At 42.3% G+C, this 21,244-nt stretch overlaps 1 protein-coding gene across 1 annotated transcript in view; it reads right to left on the minus strand.

Moving 5' to 3' along the window:
* Positions 1 to 21,244, minus strand: part of LOC124776148 (PDF receptor-like) — a 397,145-nt gene that overhangs the window by 165,623 nt on the left and 210,278 nt on the right. Inside the window, exon 5 of the mRNA XM_047250985.1 lies at positions 13,675 to 13,778. Within this exon, the coding sequence (XP_047106941.1) occupies positions 13,675 to 13,778 (104 nt within the window). The remainder of the gene's footprint in view (positions 1 to 13,674; positions 13,779 to 21,244) is intronic.

The raw sequence follows: 21,244 nt of genomic DNA on the forward strand, positions 1-21,244 counted from the left end.
GAGGATGTAAGGTGAACATCGACAATAGTAGCCCTTGTGAGGCAAACTGAGGAGCTACTTGATTAAGAAGTACCGGTTCCGGCCTCGGAAACTGACATACGGCCGGGAGAGCGGTGTGCTGACAACATGCCCCTCCACATCCGCATCCTGTGATGCCTATGAGCTGAGGATGAGACGGCGGCCGGTCAGCCCGGTTGGGCCTTCATGGCCTGTTAGGGAGGAATTTAGTTTAGAGTTTTTGGTTGCAGTACGCACTTGGAGATGAGGAGTCTTTCACAGAGTAGAGTAGCATGGAGAGCTGCGTCAAACCAGTCTCTGGACTGAAGACCACAATAACACCTACAGGGAAGAAATAAATTTAACTTCGTTACAGAGGCAGTATAATTTTCATTATTTAAGAATTTCGTTTAAGTTCACGAATTCCAGGCAGAAAATTTAAAAAAAAGTAAAAAGCAAAAAATAATTAAAAAATATATTCTAGAATGCACCCATTCTTTCGTTTTCTGAGTGTAAGGGACACAGGCGGATGAAGGTGTTATTGGTGGAAGCAAGGAAGTGCTACAATGGTAGATGTGGGAGTCCTGAAAAACAAAAGAAATTGTGCAGAACGGTAATCCGACGGTGTGACATCGAGTGCGAGTGCGGAATCATTATTTATTTTATTGTTTTGAATTTTTAGTTTACTTACATTGAAACAAACTGTAATATTAATCAGTATGTTTAATGCAGTAATCTTTTTATTGAAGACATGAAAATCAAAGAATATTTTCAGATTACAAAAAAAATTCCAAACCAGTTTTGAATGAGTACAGTGGAACTTCCTATATAAAATTAGACATTTTTATTATTTTACAGTTGATTTACACGTGCTCAAGTGGTATTCATTGTAAAAAAAAACTCTTAAGCATAAGTTTTCTCGACAACTCGCACACTATGAACCGTATATACTTGGTTTAAAGTTCCTACAGAAAAACAAGATACGTATCTCTTGGTAGTAACACAACCGTAATGCGTCAAGTACTCGTGGTCTAGGGATTGCGTCTGTAATCAAGACATCTTCCGTCCTGCATTCGAAAACCAGATCCGACTTAAAGTTTGATTAATAACAGCATTGACGGCCAAAAGCTTCGGGCATAAAAGTCACCCTCATTCTGCCAACGGCCTTGTCACAGAGGGCGAAGGAGCGGACAGAGGTTCAATGCAGTCTTTTGTCCCAGGGGAGGGAAACTGCCCCTAAAGGAGGAAGAATCAACACTGACGATCTCTCCATTGGCAAAAGATTACGGAATAGTTCCCCATTCGGATCTCTGGTAGGGGACTGCCAAAGAAGACCATAAGAAAAAGATTAAATAATCAACTAAACGATAACGTTGTACGAATCGGGGTGTGGAATGTCAGGAGCTTGAACGTGGTATGGAAACTAGAAAATCTGAAACGGGAAATGCAAAGGCTCAATCTAGATATAGTAGGAGCCAGTGAAATTAAATGTAAAGAAGACAAGGATATCTGGTCAGATGAGTATAGGGTAATATCAAAAGCAGCAGAAAATGGCATAACGGGAGTAGAATTCGCTATGAACAGGCAGGTAGTGGAGAGAGCGTGTTAAAGTGAACAGTTCAGTGATAGGGCTTTTATTATCAGAATCGACTGCAAACCAACACCGACAACGGTATTTCAGGTACACATGCCGTCGCCACAACCTGAAGATGAAGAGATAAAGGAACTATATAAGGATATTGAAAGGGTAATACAGTACGAAAGGGAGATGAAAATCTAATAGTCATGGGGGACTGGAATGCAGTTGTAGCGGAAGAAGTAGAAGAAGAGGTTACAGGAGGATACGACCTTGGGACAAGGAATGACAGAGCAGAAAGACTAATTGAGTTCTGCCATAAATTTCAGCTATTAACAGCGAAAACTCTATTCAAGAATCAGGAGAGGATGAGGTATACTGGGAAAAGACCAGATGATACGGGAAGAAAATGGTTCAAATGGCTCTGAGGTCATCAGTCCCTAGGGCTTAGAACTACTGTAAAACTAACTAACCTAAGGACATCACACACATCCATGCCCGAGGCAGGATTCGAACCTGCGAGCGTAGCGGTCGCGCGGTTCCGGACTGAAGCGCCTAGAATCGCTTGGCCACCGCTGCCGGCGATACGGGAAGATTTCAGCGAGATTCCATCATGGTCAGACAAAGATCCCGAAATCAGATACTTCAATGTAAGGCGTACCCAGAAGTAGATACAGATTCAGATCACAATATAGTAGTCATGAAGAGTGGGCTGAAGTTTAAGACATTAGTCAGGAAGAATCAGTACGCAAAGATGTGGGATACGGAAGCTCTAAGGAATGACGAGATACCCTTGAAGTAAAGAGTAGCTCAGTAGGTAGAATAGCTGAAGACGAATGGATACCTCTAAAAAGGGTCGTCACAGAATTTGGAAAGAAAAAGATAGGTAAAAATAAAGAAACCATGGGTAACAGAAGAAATATTTCAGTTGATCGATGAAAGAAGAAAGTATCAAAACATTTCGGGAATCAGGAATACAGAAATACAAGTCGCTGAGGAATGAAATAAATAGCAACTGCAGGGAAGCTAAGACGAAATGGCTACATGGAAATCTGAAGAAATCTAAAAAGAGACTATTGCCGTAACGACGGATTCAGCATATAGGAAAGTAAAAAAAAAAAGCCTGAATAGCAAAGGTAGTAACATTAAGGGTATACTACTGTTAAATGGAAAGGCGAGAGCGGATAATTGGAAGGAATAAATCGAAAGCCTCTATGAGGGGAAAGATATTTCTGATGTGAAGCTGAAACACGCACAGAAAGTAGACAAGCTGGCATTATAGCTGCTGCAAACCAATCCCTGCATTGACCACTACAGAAGAGAAGAGATCCAGATACTGGAGTTGATTTAGAAAAGACACGGGATGCAGTACTAGAATCAGAAATTAGAAGAGCTTTGGAGGATTTAAAATCAAATGAGGCAAAAGGGATGGAAAACATTCTGTCAGATTTTCTAAAACCATTTGGGGAAGTGGCAACAAAACGTCTGTTCACGTTGGTGTGTGGAATTTATGAGTCTGGCGACATACCATCTGACGTTCGGAAAGATATCATCAACACAATTCCGAAGACGGAAAGAGCTGACAAGTGCGAGAATTACCGCACAATAAACTTAGCAGCTCATGTGTTCAAGTTGCAGACAAGAATAATATACAGAAGAATGGAAAAGAAAATTGTGGGTGTGCTAGATGACGACCAGTTTGGCTTTAGAAAAAGTAAAGGCAGGAGAGGGGTTGATAATGTAAGCAAGGCTAAAGAAAAGTCAAAACATGTTGATAGGATATGTCGACCTGGAAAAAGCGTTCGACGACGACGTAAAATGATGAAAGATGTTCGAAATTGTGAGAAAAATAGGGGGAAGCAGTAGGTACAGACGGTATTATACAATACATACAAGATCCAAGAGGGAAAGTTCGAATTAGAGAGGGTGTAAGATAGGGATGTAGTCTTACGCCCATACTGTTCAGTCTGTACATCGAGGAAGCAATGATGGAAATAAAATAAAGGTTCAGGATGGAATTAAAATTCAAGGTGAAAGGATATCAATGATACGATTCGCTTATGACGTTGCTACCCTGACTGAAAGTGAAGAAGAATTACATGATATGCTGAATGGAACGAACAATCTAATGAGTACAGAAAATGGACTGAGAGTAAGCCGAAGAAAGACGAAAGTAATGAGAAGTAGCAGAAATGGGAACCGCGAGAAACTTAACATGAGGATTGATGGTCACGAAGTGGATGAAGCTAAGGAATTGTGCTACCTCTTCCGTAAAATAACCAATGACGGACGAAGTAAGAAAGGCATCAAAAGCAGACTAGAAATGGCAAAAAGCGCATTCCTGGTCAAGAGAAGTCTACTAGTATCAGACATACTCCTTAATTTCAGGAAAAAATTTCTGAAAATGTACGTATGGAGTACAGCATTGCATGGTACCGTACTGGAACATGGACTGTGGGAACACCAGAACAGAAAATAATCAAAGAATTTGAGATGTGGTGCTATAGACGATTGTTGAAAATTAGGTGGTCTGATAAGGTAAGGGATAAGGAGGTTCTGCGTAGAATCGGAGAGAATAGGAGTATGTGGAAAACACTGATAAGGAGAAGGGACTGGATGATAGGACATCTGTTAAGATATGAGAGAAAGGCTTACATGATACTAGATGGAACAGTAGATGGCAAAAACTGTAGAGGAAGGCAGAGATATTGGAAATCATCCAGCAAATAACTGAGAAAGTAGGTTTCAAGCGCTACTCCGGTATTAAGAGGTTGGCGTAGGGGAGAAATTTGTGGCGCGCCGCATCAAACCAGTCAGAAGACTGAAGAGACGATAAAAAACAGACGTCTCACGGTTGCGCTAGCAGCGTGCAACACGGAACCAGCTCAGTACTGGACGATGGCAATCCTTCTATATCTTCAGAAATAGGAAAAGTAGTTTCAGATACGAAGTTCTTGCATTTGATTTAGAATCCCCTACTAAATATTTATTTGCAGTTCACAATGTTCCTTTACTTTTAATTTTCATGGCTTTTATGAAAATGTACTGAGTGTTTTTTTCAGTTTGTTTGCGATGTAAGTAATGTAAAAATTCTATATGAAGAAAATCAAAGTTTCAGCATTGGATCCCGACCCGACAACGCTCTTATTACAGTTCTACATTCACTCCGCTGCGTCAGTAACTGACAATTTTTTCTCCGAAACCGTTAGCCACGTGGAGCTGCCACTTCTGTCACCTTTGTTTCTGGCCAGGCCCTGCACATACCGTGAATCTGAACGGGACCGGTGAAGAGGGGTAGGCAACGTACCCTTCTAGGTGCAGCTCAACGTCTCACGCTTACAGTACCTGAGCGACTGCCGGACACAGCACCTTCTTTACTAACTTCGAATCAGACTTATTAAGGAATCTGCAGCTAAGTGTCATGTTGACCAGATCATCGTTACTACTGTGAGGCTGCAGCCTGTTTCAGGCCCGTCCTCACATATATTCCTTTTTTTTAGTATTTTATCAACTAATTCAAACTTTGCGGACTTCTTCCTTGTATATGTAGTCAACAATCTGTATCTCATTCTCTTACTTGAATTTCGAATCAAAGATGTGAATGATTGGGACGTAGGTGCAATGTACGGGAGAATCAATCAGCACGTTATCAAGCGTATGGTAAATGATCTTATGTATTGCTGGTGGAAGGTTAGCGTAAACGGAAAAATTCCTGTCGGAGCGAAGCTACACAGTGCAGAAACAGTTTATCTTTGCCCTCCTGAGAAAGGACTGACACTACACAATAGACCATGGCCGACAGCCCGTCCTCCTCTGCCACTTTGTACACCAAATGGTGTCACAGAGACTGTCAGGGCGCGCCTGGGACGCGATAACATCTCACAGGCGACCGACTGCGGCTGTTTCCACCTGCAGGTCCACTTTGTCCGTCTCGAGTGCTGTCTTGCTACTGTGGGTATTTTTCTGCTTATGGGTCCTGGAGCTCTCCCAACCACAGTGCCTGAAGACAATGTGAGAAACAATTATGAGTATTCCTCGGAAATTTTATTTTCTCTCTTTGGAACCGAGCCGAGTGTACGGGGTGTGGGTCTGAATTGGGCGTTTTTAACAGCCTTCGTTAGCGGTCACAGATTTCCATCCATGCGACTGGTAAATCATTTAAGCCCTTTTCTTCACTGATTGTTGCCTGTAGGAGATGTGCTACTCTGGGGTGTAGCGAAAATGTGTAGGAATTTTTCCAGGCGTCTCGGGACTACTTTCACTCGTAATCGACGTTAGATTACAGACATGGCCATATGCATAGCAGGACTTGATATTTTTAAAAGTATCGGGAATCTGCTACATCGATATTAAAGAAAATATCATTATTGTTCCTTGATATATGGGCAGATCGACGCTAAAAACATCAACACACCTCCTATAGAGCCGGCCGGAGTGGCCGAGCGGTTCTAGGCGCTTCAGTCTAGAACCGCGCGACCGCTACGGTCGCAGGTTCGAATCCTGCCTCGGACATGGATGTGTGTGACGACCTTAGGTTAGTTACGTTTAAGTAGTTGTAAGTTCTAGGGAACTGATGACCTCCTCTGTTAAGTTCTATTGTGCTCAGAGCTATTTTGAACCTCCTATAGAGATATCATCTGCACGTTGTAAATATACTGCCAGTTTTAGAGCTGTTTATTTAAGTATTGATTTATTATTAGATATTCTGTTTATCAACAAGATAGCATCCTGCCAATTCCCCTTAGGGCAAGAACTGAAAGTGAAGCGATGCACGTTCACGCCTGGCGTTAACCACTTTGCTGACAATGGTAACTGTATGTATGTGGCCAAATAAAAGTTGTAAGATGGGTCCGTCGTTCGGTCTCGTCACATAGCGAATTTGTCCGGAACACTTCTTTTGTCACTTGCTTCACACCACGATATCACCATTTTGATATCGATATATCGGGAGAAAAACATTGCTCAAATGCATAGTCACAGTCAGTGGTGGATTTGTTTCATTTCTGCCAATGCCAGTGTCCTAGCAGTTGTAGGCCGTCCGCTGTGGCCGAGGGGTTCTAGCCGCTTCAGTCCGGAACCAGGCGTGTGCTACGGTCGCAGGTTCGAACCCTGCCTCGGGCATGGATGTGTGTGATGTCCTTAGGTTAGTTAGGTTTACGTAGTTCTAAGTCTAGGGGACTGATGACCTCAGATGCGTTTAGCGCCATTTGAACCATTAGCATTAGTGTCAAAATTGCGTGTGAAGCTAAGCCTTACTGTTTCTGTTGGTAGCGGCGAACGCTAATTACGTCAGCATTTCCATCACAGTCTCCGACCACCGCAAAGACCAATCCTGTCATTTATATTTTTTGTCATCTTTTTCAGCAGCTGTTTTTGAAGAATGCTGACGTCAAGAAACAACACACTAGTTCCGTTAAAAAGTGTTTTCTAACGCCACTGGTGCGCTTTTTCTTCACATCGGAAATCTTGTTATTCCATTGACACAGCCACCCCTTCTCCCCCCGTGCAATCGGACTTCTTCTTCTTTTGTCACTTGCTTCACACAATCAGAGTGAAAGATTGGACATGGTGAAAGCTCAAAAAGTAGTAAGACTCCTTCCCAAATGATGTTCGACTACAATTTCAAAATAAAAACCTAAAACTTCTACCGAAACTGTGAAAAAAATATAATATAAAATAAAAATATCGGCACTTGATATTACCATTTTGATTTCGGTATATCGGGAGAAAAACCTTGCCCAAATGCATAGTCACAGACAGTCGTGGATTTATTTCTGACGCGACAGTGACTTTTCATCCGTGCCGGTTTTCTCGTGAAGCAAGCGAGGAGGAGCTCATGGAGCCAGCGATCTCCAGCCAACAGCGTCTGCAGTTAACCACCTTTCTGGCTCAGCAGTCGGCGGCACTGGGTTCGGCTTGGATCACTGCTGAGAAGGTAGGGTGACACTAGCAGTGCATTTTCGTCCTTTCAGGGCATGCGCTTGGGAACAACTAGGAAGACTTAACAGCTGACGGTAACTTCAGGTAGTGTTCTGATACACTACTGTAACAGTTGTAACGACGCCCGGATCTTTCTCCCTAAACCAAGAAAACTTTGTTTATACTGTTGCCGCCCGCACTTTAACCATTCACGTCTTAGTTACCACACGACGACACGACAGTAATGTCCGTGTAATCTTTCTGCTTCAAATGGCATTATCGAGTTTTCTTTCTGTTTGAAATTGGTAAATAAAATTCAGCTATTTACCGGATCAAACCCTTTTTATTGTAAAGTAAGATTATCGATTATTGAATTACCGAATTCCTTAGCCATAAACAGGTGGACAAAGCGTCTGCAAATTTCAGGATATTTAGTTAGCGCTGCCTATGCGTCACAGTCGAAACTTCTCGTATGTCCGCTTGTTTCACGGGGTAATATTGCATTATTCTTGATCTGGGGTGGCAAGTCTGCAAGTCTTCACCATTTGAATACTGTTGCAGAATTCGTCGAAACGTTTCTTGCACTCTGCCAGGACCGCGTCTGCCAGTATTTCACGTCAACAGCAAAATGTTGCTCAAAGCATGGCTGTTTAATGTTTCATAAGTGTCTGATAAGTGGTTTATCTGCCGAAGCGAGACAAGAACCTCGAGGAAAAAAAAATTAATGTAAAATAGGCTCTGCTGGCTGCTAATACTCCTGTTCCGTAATACAAGAGGGTTAACTTGAGTGGGTGACTTCCGATCTAGGATGTTTAAATCAACTCTCTCGAAAGTACAACCACCCAAAGCTATTAAAGTTTGCTTGTTTTTCCTGGCGCATTTATTGCAGCATCCATGTAACTTGTTTTCTGATGGTTGTCAACCCCACACCGTTACTGGCCTGTTGAATTGGGATGAATGTATCCTCCCCTACTTTCCGAGTTTTTGCAGCTACATCTATGCCACTTCAATGGTTCACTGGCGTCGGATCAAATAACGTTGTGAAAGTTGCACAATGTCTCAAGGGGACGCCATCTTCAGGTGCTTACCATATCCACACCATAGGCATAAACGTTTATCTGCACTGATGCATAAAAGGTCGTTATACTGCTCAGCAGATATGCATCCTTCATAACCTCCTCCAAGGCGAAATTAAAATGGAGACACGCATCTCCTTACATTACACTATCTTCAATAGCTAGTGGATTGAACACCATTCCTTCCGCTCTTGCACTACTCTGTATCTCATTCATTGTCATTCTTACAAGCCTTAACAAATTTCCATGAGTTCCTCGTTCAATCAAGGCAATGCTGTCTCTTGCTGATTTGTACTCAATGAAGAGTTCATACGTTTCAGTTATCATCACCACCGTATACATTTTGGGGTTAGAGATTTTCACGTGTTCCAAACCCAAGCACATTGAAGCTGATACCATTGTCTCCTTTGTGGTCATCGTATCTTTCTCCGATCCTCGAGTCTGTGGTAATACGTTTTCCGTGGTACACGTCTTTGATCCATATGTGGTTCATGGTCATGCCATTTCTTTCTACACTGCTGCACCGTTTGTACTATTCCTAAAACATGAAATTCTTCTCTTATCTCGCGGTTCATTTTATAAATCTTTGTTCACGTTGGAGATCTTCGAAGTCTGACTTTTGCTTCTTCAGTTCACTGTAATTGTTTGTTCGTTGAAGTCCATACTTCGGGTCCATACAGTCATAGTATTACATTTTACCTAGTATTTAAGCACAGTCTCTTTCCTGCTTTTGCCCCGGACCGTTTGCTTAATCGTACCTAACATGTGTACCTTTGTAGTTTCTTTTCGGGGTCATTATCATAAATACTGGAGATATCACAACCCAGGAAATTAGATATATGAACTTGTTCCGGTATGTTATTCTCGCTTACAGTCTTCGCTATGAGATATTCTTTTCCATAAAAAGGTCGTGTTTGCTTTGTGGATATGATTAAATTATACTGTTGTGCCAGTATACAGGGTGTTACAAAAAGGTACGGCCAGACTTCCAGGAAACATTCCTCACACTCAAATAAAGGAAAGATGTTATTTGGACATGTGTCCGGAAACGCTTAATTTCCATGTTAGAGCTCATTTTAGTTTCGTTATTATGTACTGTACTTCCTCGATCGACCGCCAGTTGGCCCAATTGAAGGAAGGTAGTGTTGACTTCGGTGCTTGTGTTGACATGCTACTCATTGCTCTACAGTACTAGCATCAAGCACATCAGTACGTAGCATCAACAGGTTAGTATTCATCACGAACGTGGTTTTGCAATCAATGCAATGTTTACAAATGCGGAGTTGGATTATCACGGGGCAATAGCCGTGGCGCGGTACGTTTGTATGGAGACAGATTTCCAGAACGAAGGTGTCCCGACAGGAAGACGTTCGAAGCAATTGATCGGCGTCTTAGGGATCACGGAACATTCTAGCTTATGACTCACGACTGAGGAAGACCTAGAAGGACTAGGACACCTGCAATGGACGAGGCAATTCTTCGTGCAGTTGACGATAACCCTAATGTCAGCGTCAGAGAAGTTTCTGCTGTACGAGGTAACGTTGACCACGTCACTGTATGGAGAGTGCTACGGGAGAACCAGTTGTTTCCGTACCATGTACAGCGTATGCAGGCACTATCAGCAGCTGATTGGCCTCCACGGGTACACTTCTGCGAATGGTTCATCCAACAATGTTTCAATCCTCATTTCAGTGCAAATGTTCTCTTTACGGATGAGGCTTCATTCCAACGTGATCAAATTGTAAATTTTCACAATCAACATGTGTGGGCTGACGAGAATCCGCACGCAATTGTGCAATCACGTTATCAACACAGATTTTCTGTGAACGTTTGGGCAGGCATTGTTGGTGATGTCTTGATTGGGCCCTATGTTCTTCCACCTACGCTCAATGGAGCATGTTATCACGATTTCATACGGGATACTCTACTCGTGCTACTAGAACATGTGCCTTTACAAGTACGACACAACATGTGGTTCATGCACGATGGAGCTCCTGCACATTTCAGTCGAAGTGTTCGTACGCTTCTCAACAACAGATTCGGTGACCGATGGATTGGTAGAGGCGGACCAATTCCATGGCCTCCACGCTCTCCTGACCTCAAGCCTCATGACTTTCATTTATGGGGGCATTTGAAAGCTCTTGTCTACGCAATCTCGGTACCAAATGTAGAGACTCTTCGTGCTCGTATTGTGGACGACTGTGATACAATATGCCATTCTCCAGGGATGCATCAGCGCATCAGGGATTCCATGCGACGGAGGGTGAATGCATGTATCCTCGCTAACGGAGGACATTTTGAACATTTACTGTAACAAAGTGTTTGAAGTCACGCTGGTACGTTCTGTTGCTGTGTGTTTCCATTCCATGATTAATGTGATTTGAATATAAGTAATAAAATGAGTTCTAACATCGAAAGTTAGCGTTTCCGGACACATGTCCACATAACATATTTTCTTTCTTTGTGTGTGAGGAATGTTTCCTGAAAGTTTGGCCGTACCTTTTTGTAACACACTGTATATAACGGCCATGCAGCTTGCTGTACTGGGCAGTTACAACCATGGTTGTCCAGGGTGGTCTGTAATTATCGCATGGGAGTGAAACATGATAGATATGTTGAGAAGATAAAGAGTAACTGTTTTACACTGGAAAAAAGTTAGTTCCAATTTTGGCCACTACGTGCAAATGTGGAGCTGTGCAGCAACTGGTCGATGTCTGCAATGTCCACATAGATCAAATGCTGAAAGCAGCTGTCAGCAATAAAATCAGCATTAGGCCTTCTGGATTGGTTTGACGTTTTCTGCCAAAGCCCCGTCCCTAATTCATTACACGTGAAAACAATTCTATACTCTTTCTTGCATTCACAGCGCCAGAGTTGCACCAAAATTGGAACTAATTTTTACAGCGTAAATCGGTTTCGCATTAACGGATTAGCATGTCTACGAAGTTTCGCTCCCAGTCAACAATTACAGCCCATAGTGGACCTCTGTGAGTAGCTAACCTTTAATTACAACCATTCGTATGTTGTTTACCGTATCCACTAAGAGAACCTGCTCCTCTGCAAAAAACGAGTGCGTTAAAAACTGTCCGTCTCAGTGTGTAGGAATCTTCCATTTTCTTTTGCCATTTATTGATGTTACATATACTGGAAACACACAAGTGGTCTATATTTACATATTTATTAAATATTGTGGGCGATAAAGGACATCCCTGACTGCCTACCTTCTTGGGTGATGTTTGAACTACTGCTTGAGATGACGCGTATCTCGATATTGTTATCGGCATACGGACTGTGAACTGATGTTATTAAATGCTGACGAATCCCATACTTTCCTAAAATTTTCCATAACTTTGATCTGAAGATCCAGTCGAAGGGCGTTTGACAATCCACAGAAGATATTACACTCCTGGAAATTGAAATAAGAACACCGCGAATTCATTGTCCCAGGAAGGGGAAACTTTACTGACACATTCCTGGGGTCAGATACATCACATGATCACACTGACAGAACCACAGGCACATAGACACAGGCAACAGAGCATGCACAATGTCGGCACTAGTACAGTGTATATCCACCTTTCGCAGCAATGCAGGCTGCTATTCTCCCATGGAGACGATCGTAGAGATGCTGGATGTAGTCCTGTGGAACGGCTTGCCATGCCATTTCCACCTGGCGCCTCAGTTGGACCAGCGTTCGTGCTGGACGTGCAGACCGCGTGAGACGACGCTTCATCCAGTCCCAAACATGCTCAATAGGGGACAGATCCGGAGATCTTCCTGGCCAGGGTAGTTGACTTACACCTTCTAGAGCACGTTGGGTGGCACGGGATACATGCGGACGTGCATTGTCCTGTTGGAACAGCAAGTTCCCTTGCCGGTCTAGGAATGGTAGAACGATGGGTTCGATGACGGTTTGGATGTACCGTGCACTATTCAGTGTCCCCTCGACGATAACCAGTGGTGTACGGCCAGTGTAGGAGATCGCTCCCCACACCATGATGCCGGGTGTTGGCCCTGTGTGCCTCGGTCGTATGCAGTCCTGATTGTGGCGCTCACCTGCACGGCGCCAAACACGCATACGACCATCATTGGCACCAAGGCAGAAGCGACTCTCATCGCTGAAGACGACACGTCTCCATTCGTCCCTCCATTCACGCCTGTCGCGACACCACTGGAGGCGGGCTGCACGATGTTGGGGCGTGAGCGGAAGACGGCCTAACGGTGTGCGGGACCGTAGCCCAGCTTCATGGAGACGGTTGCGAATGGTCCTCGCCGATACCCCAGGAGCAACAGTGTCCCTAATTTGCTGGGAAGTGGCTGTGCGGTCCCCTACGGCACTGCGTAGGATCCTACGGTCTTGGCGTGCATCCGTGCGTCGCTGCGGTCCGGTCCCAGGTCGACGGGCAGGTGCACCTTCCGCCGACCACTGGCGACAACATCGATGTACTGTGGAGACCTCACGCCCCACGTGTTGAGCAATTCGGCGGTACGTCCACCCGGCCTCCCGCATGCCCGCTATACGCCCTCGCTCAAAGTCCGTCAACTGCACATACGGTTCACGTCCACGCTGTCGCGGCATGCTACCAGTGTTAAAGACTGCGATGGAGCTCCGTATGCCACGGGAAACTGGCTGACACTACTGACGGCGGCGGTGTACAAATGCTGCGCAGCTAGCGCCATTCGACGGCCAACACCGCGGTTCCTGGTGTGTCCGCTGTGCCGTGCGTGTGATCATTGCTTGTACAGCCCTCTCGCAGTGTCCGGAGCAAGTATGGTGGGTCTGACACACCGGTGTCAATGTGTTCTTTTTTCCATTTCCAGGAGTGTATATTCTCCATGACTTTCTACAACTGATTTTAGTCAAAATTGAACACATACATGATCTTCCCAGTATACAACCATTCTGCTGTTTAATGAGAAAAGTGTGAGTTGTGTTTTCGAAAATTTGTCTTACAGCAGTTGGTACGAGATGTTCAGATGATATGTTGGCAAATACTTCATATTCCATGACTTGCAGCGCCGTTTCTCGGTAGTTGTAGATCTTTATGGCTTACCCGTGGTATGTTAGTAAGGTGTCAGATGTGATGAGAACGTACGGTGACCCACCTGAACCTGCAGAAGATGGCGAGAGCCACTAGGAGGGCCGCCAGCGAGACGCTGAAGCCGACAATCTCGAGGACGCGCGTGCGCTCCGCGATTTCCAGCTTCACCTGCGGACACGTGCAGACACACAGGATGAGCGACTACTTCTGCCGCTCCAGTGGAGGAACACACTACAACCAGTGTGTGTGTGCGTGTGTGTGTGTGTGTGTGTCTGTTTTAAGGGTTTTCGGCGCTGGCAGGAAACTGTTGTGATACGCACATCTGTGATTAGGTGCGACAGAACTCAGTTACTATCTGTGAGACTGATACCATTTCAGGATTTTCATGTGCAGTATTTGTTGTGGACTGGCAAGACAGCCAATCCACTAGGAGGAAGCCGAAAGGCACGCGTTTAAGCTCACGTAGGCTGGCGTGAGGTCTGGATCAGGTAAAGTAATTGAGACTAGCAAATAAAGTACGTAGCTGCTGGAATACTTAACTTTAATCCATAATTGGTGAACATCGCTCTTGACGGTACATGTTTTACAGTATCAATAGTAACTAGTAATGGCGCCATGCTAGGTCGTAGCAAATGGCGTAGCTGAAAGCTATGCTAACTATCGCCTCGGCAAATAAGAGCGTAATTTGTCGGTGAACCATCGCTAGCAAAGTCGGTTGTACAACTGGGGCGAGTGCTAGGAAGTCTCTCTAGAACTGCCGTGTGGCAGCGCTCGGTCTGCAATCACTGATAGTGGCGACACGCGGGTCCGACGTATACTAACGGACCGCGGCCGATTTAAAGGCTACCACCTAGCAAGTGTGGTGTCTGGCGGTGACACCACAGTATTTACACATTCCATCTCCCAGCCCAACATAATACCAGATCGGAGGCTTAGCGTCTGTTGTACCGGGTTTGTCCTATTGCAACTCATCCCTCCAGCGTTCCATCGTACCTACCTCAGAGCGTTTACTGGGTGCAGACTAAAACCCTTTGAGACTATAAATCTTAAAATATATTTTTCTAAAATTCTCTAGTTTTTATTAGATTATTAGACACACATTGAGACAGAACAACGTGAAAAACAAGTGTTACATACATCAATAGAACAAATATCGTGTGTTTTCAATCGCAGCCACTGCATGCGACATTCGTTAGTTTCGGTGGCAAGGTGAAACGCAGGCCCTTTCTGCAGTCATGCACAGGGCCAAGTGGCAGAGAACACACTTCCACATGCTTCCCTGAGGTTCTTATTTGTGCTGCAGTGCACATTGTGCATTAGTAATAATGATGTTTTTATTTTGGAGTTCCTTTCTGAGTTTTCCGAGTGTTTCAGATTCTGTGAAAGAGATTACAAAATGGAAACATCATTATTACTAAAGCAGACAAAGGAAATAAGATATTTCTTATGCCCAAACAGCAATATACTGACAAAACACAATAGTTCATTTCACAATATAACATTAAAAAATAGAAATCAGGCCTAACAAACAGATTTCAAACCAAGATAAAGAATATGTTAAAAATATAGACTACACTCAGGGAAACAGAGAAAACGGTAAATTAATATTGAACAATGCTACAGCACCCACCCTCCGATGCCAATCAAAATCCGTAAATCAAATATCCCAGTAAGATCCACTGCCAACTTCAAAAAAGATCAAACGTACAAACTTGCAGGAAACATGTTGAAATTACTAACAGAAATTTATGAAACAGAAGATGACAGAACTATAAGGAACACCTCACAGTTAATACAACTTATAAAAGATATAAAATCCCAGACACAGCTACTCTACTCTCTTTTGACATAGAAAACATTTACTCAAACATTCCAATAGCACAAACAATAAATATCATAGAACAAAACGTGAAGGACAACAGCCAGCTACCAGATGAACACATGAAAGAAATATACAAGTCGCTGGAACTGATAACTGAACAGGACTACTTTCATTTCAAGTAATGAATACTATTTACAGGAGGATTGGTTACCAATGGGATCCCCAGTATCTGGTGCCATAACAAACATTTTCATAAAACATGTAGAAAATTTAATTTTCAAAAATGTTATCAAAACGAATTACAACATACTTTATTAGGTCAGATACATAGATGCCATCCTTTGTTTAATAGGTGAACCTCAGGTAAAAATTGACCAGTTGAATACAGATATAAACACAACTCACAGAAAGACAAGATTCACAATGGAAAAATAACAGAGCAATCAAATAAACTTTTTAGATATAACCATTAAAGAAGAAAACAATCAGCATAGCTTTGAAATCTACCATAAACCTACAACAACTGATACTATCGTACATCCCACTTCTAATCATCCACACTCACAGAAACAATCAGCACTCAGAGACATGCTCTGTAGACTCAACACAGTACCGCTCAGCACAGGAAATTACCAGAAAGAACTAGACATCATCACACAAATAGCAACAAACAATGGGTACAACAGGGGTCTAGTCACGAAATTATACAAAAAAATTTAAAAACCAATACAGTTAGTGAACACCACACATAAACACCCACAAATAACAATACAACAAAACACTACACAAATAGGCACAAACACCGACAGACAATAACAACAAAAAGAATACAGGAAAACCAGACAGAAGATTCAAGATGTTACACAATGACATACAAGCACAAACTCACACATAAAATAACAAACATTTTCAAAAGACAAGGGATAAACATAGCATTCAAAACAGACAATTCATTCCAAAAATAATAAAAAACACAGATATCTACCAAAAAGCAGGAATATACCAACTACAGTGCAACACATGTGATGGAAGATATATAGGGCAAGCCAGAAGAATATTTGACACCCAGTGCAAAGAACACATCAGAGCATGGAAATATGGAACAAGCCACTCAACTTTTGCTGAACATTTGAGAGAAAATAACCACAAACCTACTACAAGAAGAAATGATATGAAAATAATTCGAATAAATAATGAAAGACATCTCCTAACAATACAGGAAAATTATCATATACACAAAACGAAGGCTAAAAAGAAACAACTACCAAGTAAATGTGACTAACAACTCGCTGTTTACACTGACTGATCATATAATAGACAGAAATCCCGACAAATGATTACACATCTGATTCCTCTCATAAGTATGTACAGGAAAATACTATAATGATAATAATAATAATTATTATTATTATTTTTAAGAATAAATAAATGAATAAAAATAGTACTAAAACTAAAATAAATCATTTTTATTTTATTAAGAAAATCTCTCCCTCTCTAATTCACACAAACACACACACACACACACACACACACACACACACACACATTCACAAAACAGTTGAATGCAGAAAACTGAGAAAAACAAATGAAACTCTGAATTAAAGAAATGGCAGTTACAGTGATGTGTAACGAAAACAGTGAACTCAAAGTGAACTATAAGATGTCCACCTGGTTGCCAGATGAGAAAAGCAGTTTCCTTTCATGCAATGAATTAGAAGTTACCTGTAAGTAGCCTTCCATTTCATAAAAAAATCGTTAAGGAACTGTTTTTAAATCTACAACCTAGATGTGAAACCATAACTTTTCTGTAAAAATTGACAAATCATGTAATATTTCAGGACACCCGCTGAGGATGCCTTGTAAGAAAGGCGAATCGCGTCTGGGTGCACAAATAAAAATAAAAATTTTCATGTGCAACTTGCTGAAGAGTCATCTTCTTAAAAACACAGTTGTTCAAACCCATTTTTCACCCTTTACCATCGACTGTTCGTATTATTAGACACAATAGATGAATGCTGATGCCTTTTTGTAGTTTTCAATCACTCACCACTTTTGGAGAAAAGACTACGTTTTCTTTTATTTGTCTATTTAATAAAATGTCTTGACTCTTTGTATCTTGAAACAGAGAAACACAAAATTTTACAATCCTTGTTCGATTTATAATTTTATTAGAGGAAATAATTGAAATAAAAAGCCGAGAGTCGGTTATTTCAGGGACTGGTTATTTCTGCGATTTTAACAGTCAGGTTAAACTGGAGAGGAAAAAAACCGACATAACCAAAACCGTTTCTTTCAGTCGCAATCGCCATCCCTACGTCATATCGGGTACCCACTGGTTTCCCAGCCTCTGTTTCCTATGATAGTTCGCTTGTTTCGTTGTCCTCTACTCACGCCTCCGGTTGTGGCCTTAATAGGCAAACATCTTGCAGCAGGACGCGCGCTATAGCAGTGAGTAAGACAGGTAGATCTACATGATGTTCGCTACGCCAGCATCTGTTGCCGCCACAGCCGTTATTATGATGAAACAAAGACCGAATCGTTGAGAGAAGAACGAGTACTTCGATAATGATTATCTTTCTCTTAATGCGTTTTAAAAACTTCACACATGATTTCGAAGTAGCAGTACATCATGTTGGGTCACTAACACCGAAGGATAATATCGAACATACAGACGCCACTGGCGACAAGATTAGCACTGACACTTAGAATTCTTGTGACACAGGTTTCAGTGAGAGGTGCATCGGTACCAATGACGATCCACAAACATTTCCAGACTTTGGTGAAATTCCTGGAAAACTACATCAAGAAACGTGATGTCTGTTAAAGGTTTCCTTTTCTGGAAAACAAAATAGCAGGCTGATGCTTAATACAAATAATCAAGAATATATGTTTATGTCCCGACACGTAACACTCTAGAGAGATACTGGAAGTCTTCGCTTTCAGCCTCCAAACTCTGGGGAAGAGTAGGTGGATACCGCGAGAAATTTCGTAATGAGATTTATTTTCCCACACTATTTGCTGACTTTGGACGGCAAATATCTGGTGCTATAGTGTCTACACAGAACTGGAAGCAGTTCATCTACATCTACACGGCTATTCAGCAAATCAGTTTTAAGTGCTTGGCAGAGGATTCATCGAACCACCTTCAACATAATTCTCTGTTATTCCACTGTCGACCAGCGCTCTGAAAAAACGAACACTTAGGTGTTTCCGTGCGACCTCTGATTTCCCTCATTTTGTTATAATTATAGTTTCTCCTTATGTCGGTCTGTGCCAACAAAATATTTTCGCATTTGGAGCGGAAGTTGATGATCGAAATTTTGTGACAAGATCCCGCCTCAACGAGAAACGCCTTTCATTTAATTATGACCACTTCAAATCCTGTGTCCTGTATGTGGCACGTTCTCCCATATTCTTCGATAATACAAACCATGTTATCCTTCTTTGGACTTTCTTGACGTACTCCGATAATCCTATCTGGTACGGATCCCACATCTCGTAGCAGTACTCAAAAAGCGGATGGACAAGCGTAGTGTAGGTAGTCTCATTAGTAGAACTGTTAAATCTTCTAAGTCGTGTACGTAGATAATAAATAGCGGACCTATAACACAATCTTGAGGAACGCTAGAAATCAATTCCGTTTCACTCGAAGACTTTCGTCAATTACTGCGAACTGTGACCTCTCTGACAGAAAACTACAAATCCAGTTGCACAGCTGAGACGATATTCCATAAGCACGCAATTTTACTACTAGCCAGTCGAAACCTTTATGGAAATCCAGTAATACGGAAACAATCTGAAATCATATGTCGAAAGCACTCAACACTTCGTGTGGTAAAGATTTAGTTGTATTTCACAAGACTGGTGTTTCCTAAATCCACATTTACTACGTGTCAATAGACCGTTCTCTTCTACGTAATTCATAATGTTCGAACACAATAATGTTCCAAAATTCGGCTGCATAGTGACGTTAGTTAAAAGGTCTGTAATTTAGTGGATTACCCCTCTTTGGCTTTCTTGAATATTGGTGTGAAGTGAGCAACTGTATGGTCTACGGGTACGGATTTTTCGTCGAGCCAGGGTTTGTATATGATTCTTAAGTATGGAGCTATTGCATCAGCGTACTCTGAAAGGAACCTAATTGGGATAAAGTCTGGACCAGAAGACTTGCCTTTATTTAGTGATTTAAGTTGCTTCACAACTCCGAGAATACGTACTTCTAAGTTACTCGTGTTGCCAGCTGCTTTTGATTCGTATTCTGCAATATTTACTTAGTTTCCTTTGGTGGAATTTCTGTCATCGACAGTATTACCAATGCTATTTCGCAGAGAAGACATTGATTGCGTCTTGCCGCTAACATATTTTACATGCGACCAGATTGTCTTTGTATTTTCTGTCAGGTTCAAAGACAGAGCTTTGCTGTGTCAAAATCATCTTGCATTGAAGTCCGCGCAAAATTTTGAGCTTGTGGAAAAGATCGCTTATCTTGGGGGTTTTGTGCTCTTTTAAATTTGGCATGTCTTTTTCGTTGTTTCTGAAGCAGTGTTCTGAACCGTTTTGTGTACCATTGGGGATCGGCTCCGTTGTTTGTTTATCTAATTGGTATAAATCTCTCAATTGCTGTCGATACTATTTTCTTGAATGCAGGCCACATCTGGTCTACACTTACATTGTTCATTTGGAAGAAGTGGAGATCCTCTCTCTGGAAAGCTTCTAGCGAATTTTTGTCTCCTTTTTTGAATAAATATATGTTTCGTTATTTTTCACGGATTTGGGAGTTATGGTGTTTAGTCTCGCCACGACAACCATATTTGCACTAAACCCTGTATTCTTTTTGATGCTTGTTATTACCTAAGGATTATTTGTTGCCAAGAGGTCAAGTGCGTTTTCACAACCGTTTACTATTCTAGAGACCTAATGAACTCACTGTTCGACACAGTATTCACATAATGCGCTTAGAACAAATTCGGATGATGTTTTGTGCCTAACCCCGAGTTTAAACATGTATTTTTGCCAATATATCGACGATAAATTGAAGTCACCACCAACTATAATTGTATGAGTCTGGCAAGAGTTTGAAATGAAAGTTTTCTTTGAACACTTCAGTAACTGTATCACCTTATTGGGAAGATCGGTAAAAGGGTCCAATTATTATTTTATTCCGCTTGCCCAGAATGATCTCTACCCATACTAGCTCACAGGAACAATCTACTTCAATTTCGCTACTTCTAAAAGCAACAACAAAAACGACACCTGTTCTTTCTGAACATCGTTAGGTCCTTCGCGAAAATTTCGGCTTGCATATCTTCTATTTTAGTCAGTTTTCAATACCTATAACGATTTGAGCATCAGTGCTTTCTATTAGCGCTTGGAGCTCTGGTAATTTCCTAACACAGCTACGGCTATTATACCGTATTATACCGGTGGTTCCTAGATCTACGTTCTTCCCGTGTTCGACCTGTGCCCTTTGAGACTGAAGACCTCTCCTATTTCTCCAAGACCCTCTAACCTAAGAAACGGCCCAATCAATGCCACACAGCCCCTGTTACCCGTATAGCCGCCTCTTGCGTGTAATGGCCTTCTGACCTATTTAGCCGAACCCGAAACCCCACCATCCTATTGCGTAAGTCGAGGACTCTGCAGCCTACAGGATCGCAGAACCGCTTGATCCTCTGATTCAGACCCTCCATTCAGCTCTGTGCCAGAAGATGTCAATCGGTCCTGTCGACTATGCTGCAAATCGTCAGCTCTGCATTTATCTCGCAAGCAAGACTGGCACCCTTTACCACTTCTGACAGCTGCCCGAAACAAG

The sequence above is a fragment of the Schistocerca piceifrons genome, chromosome 2 (genome assembly GCF_021461385.2).
Source record: "Schistocerca piceifrons isolate TAMUIC-IGC-003096 chromosome 2, iqSchPice1.1, whole genome shotgun sequence".
Classification (NCBI taxonomy): domain Eukaryota; kingdom Metazoa; phylum Arthropoda; class Insecta; order Orthoptera; family Acrididae; genus Schistocerca; species Schistocerca piceifrons.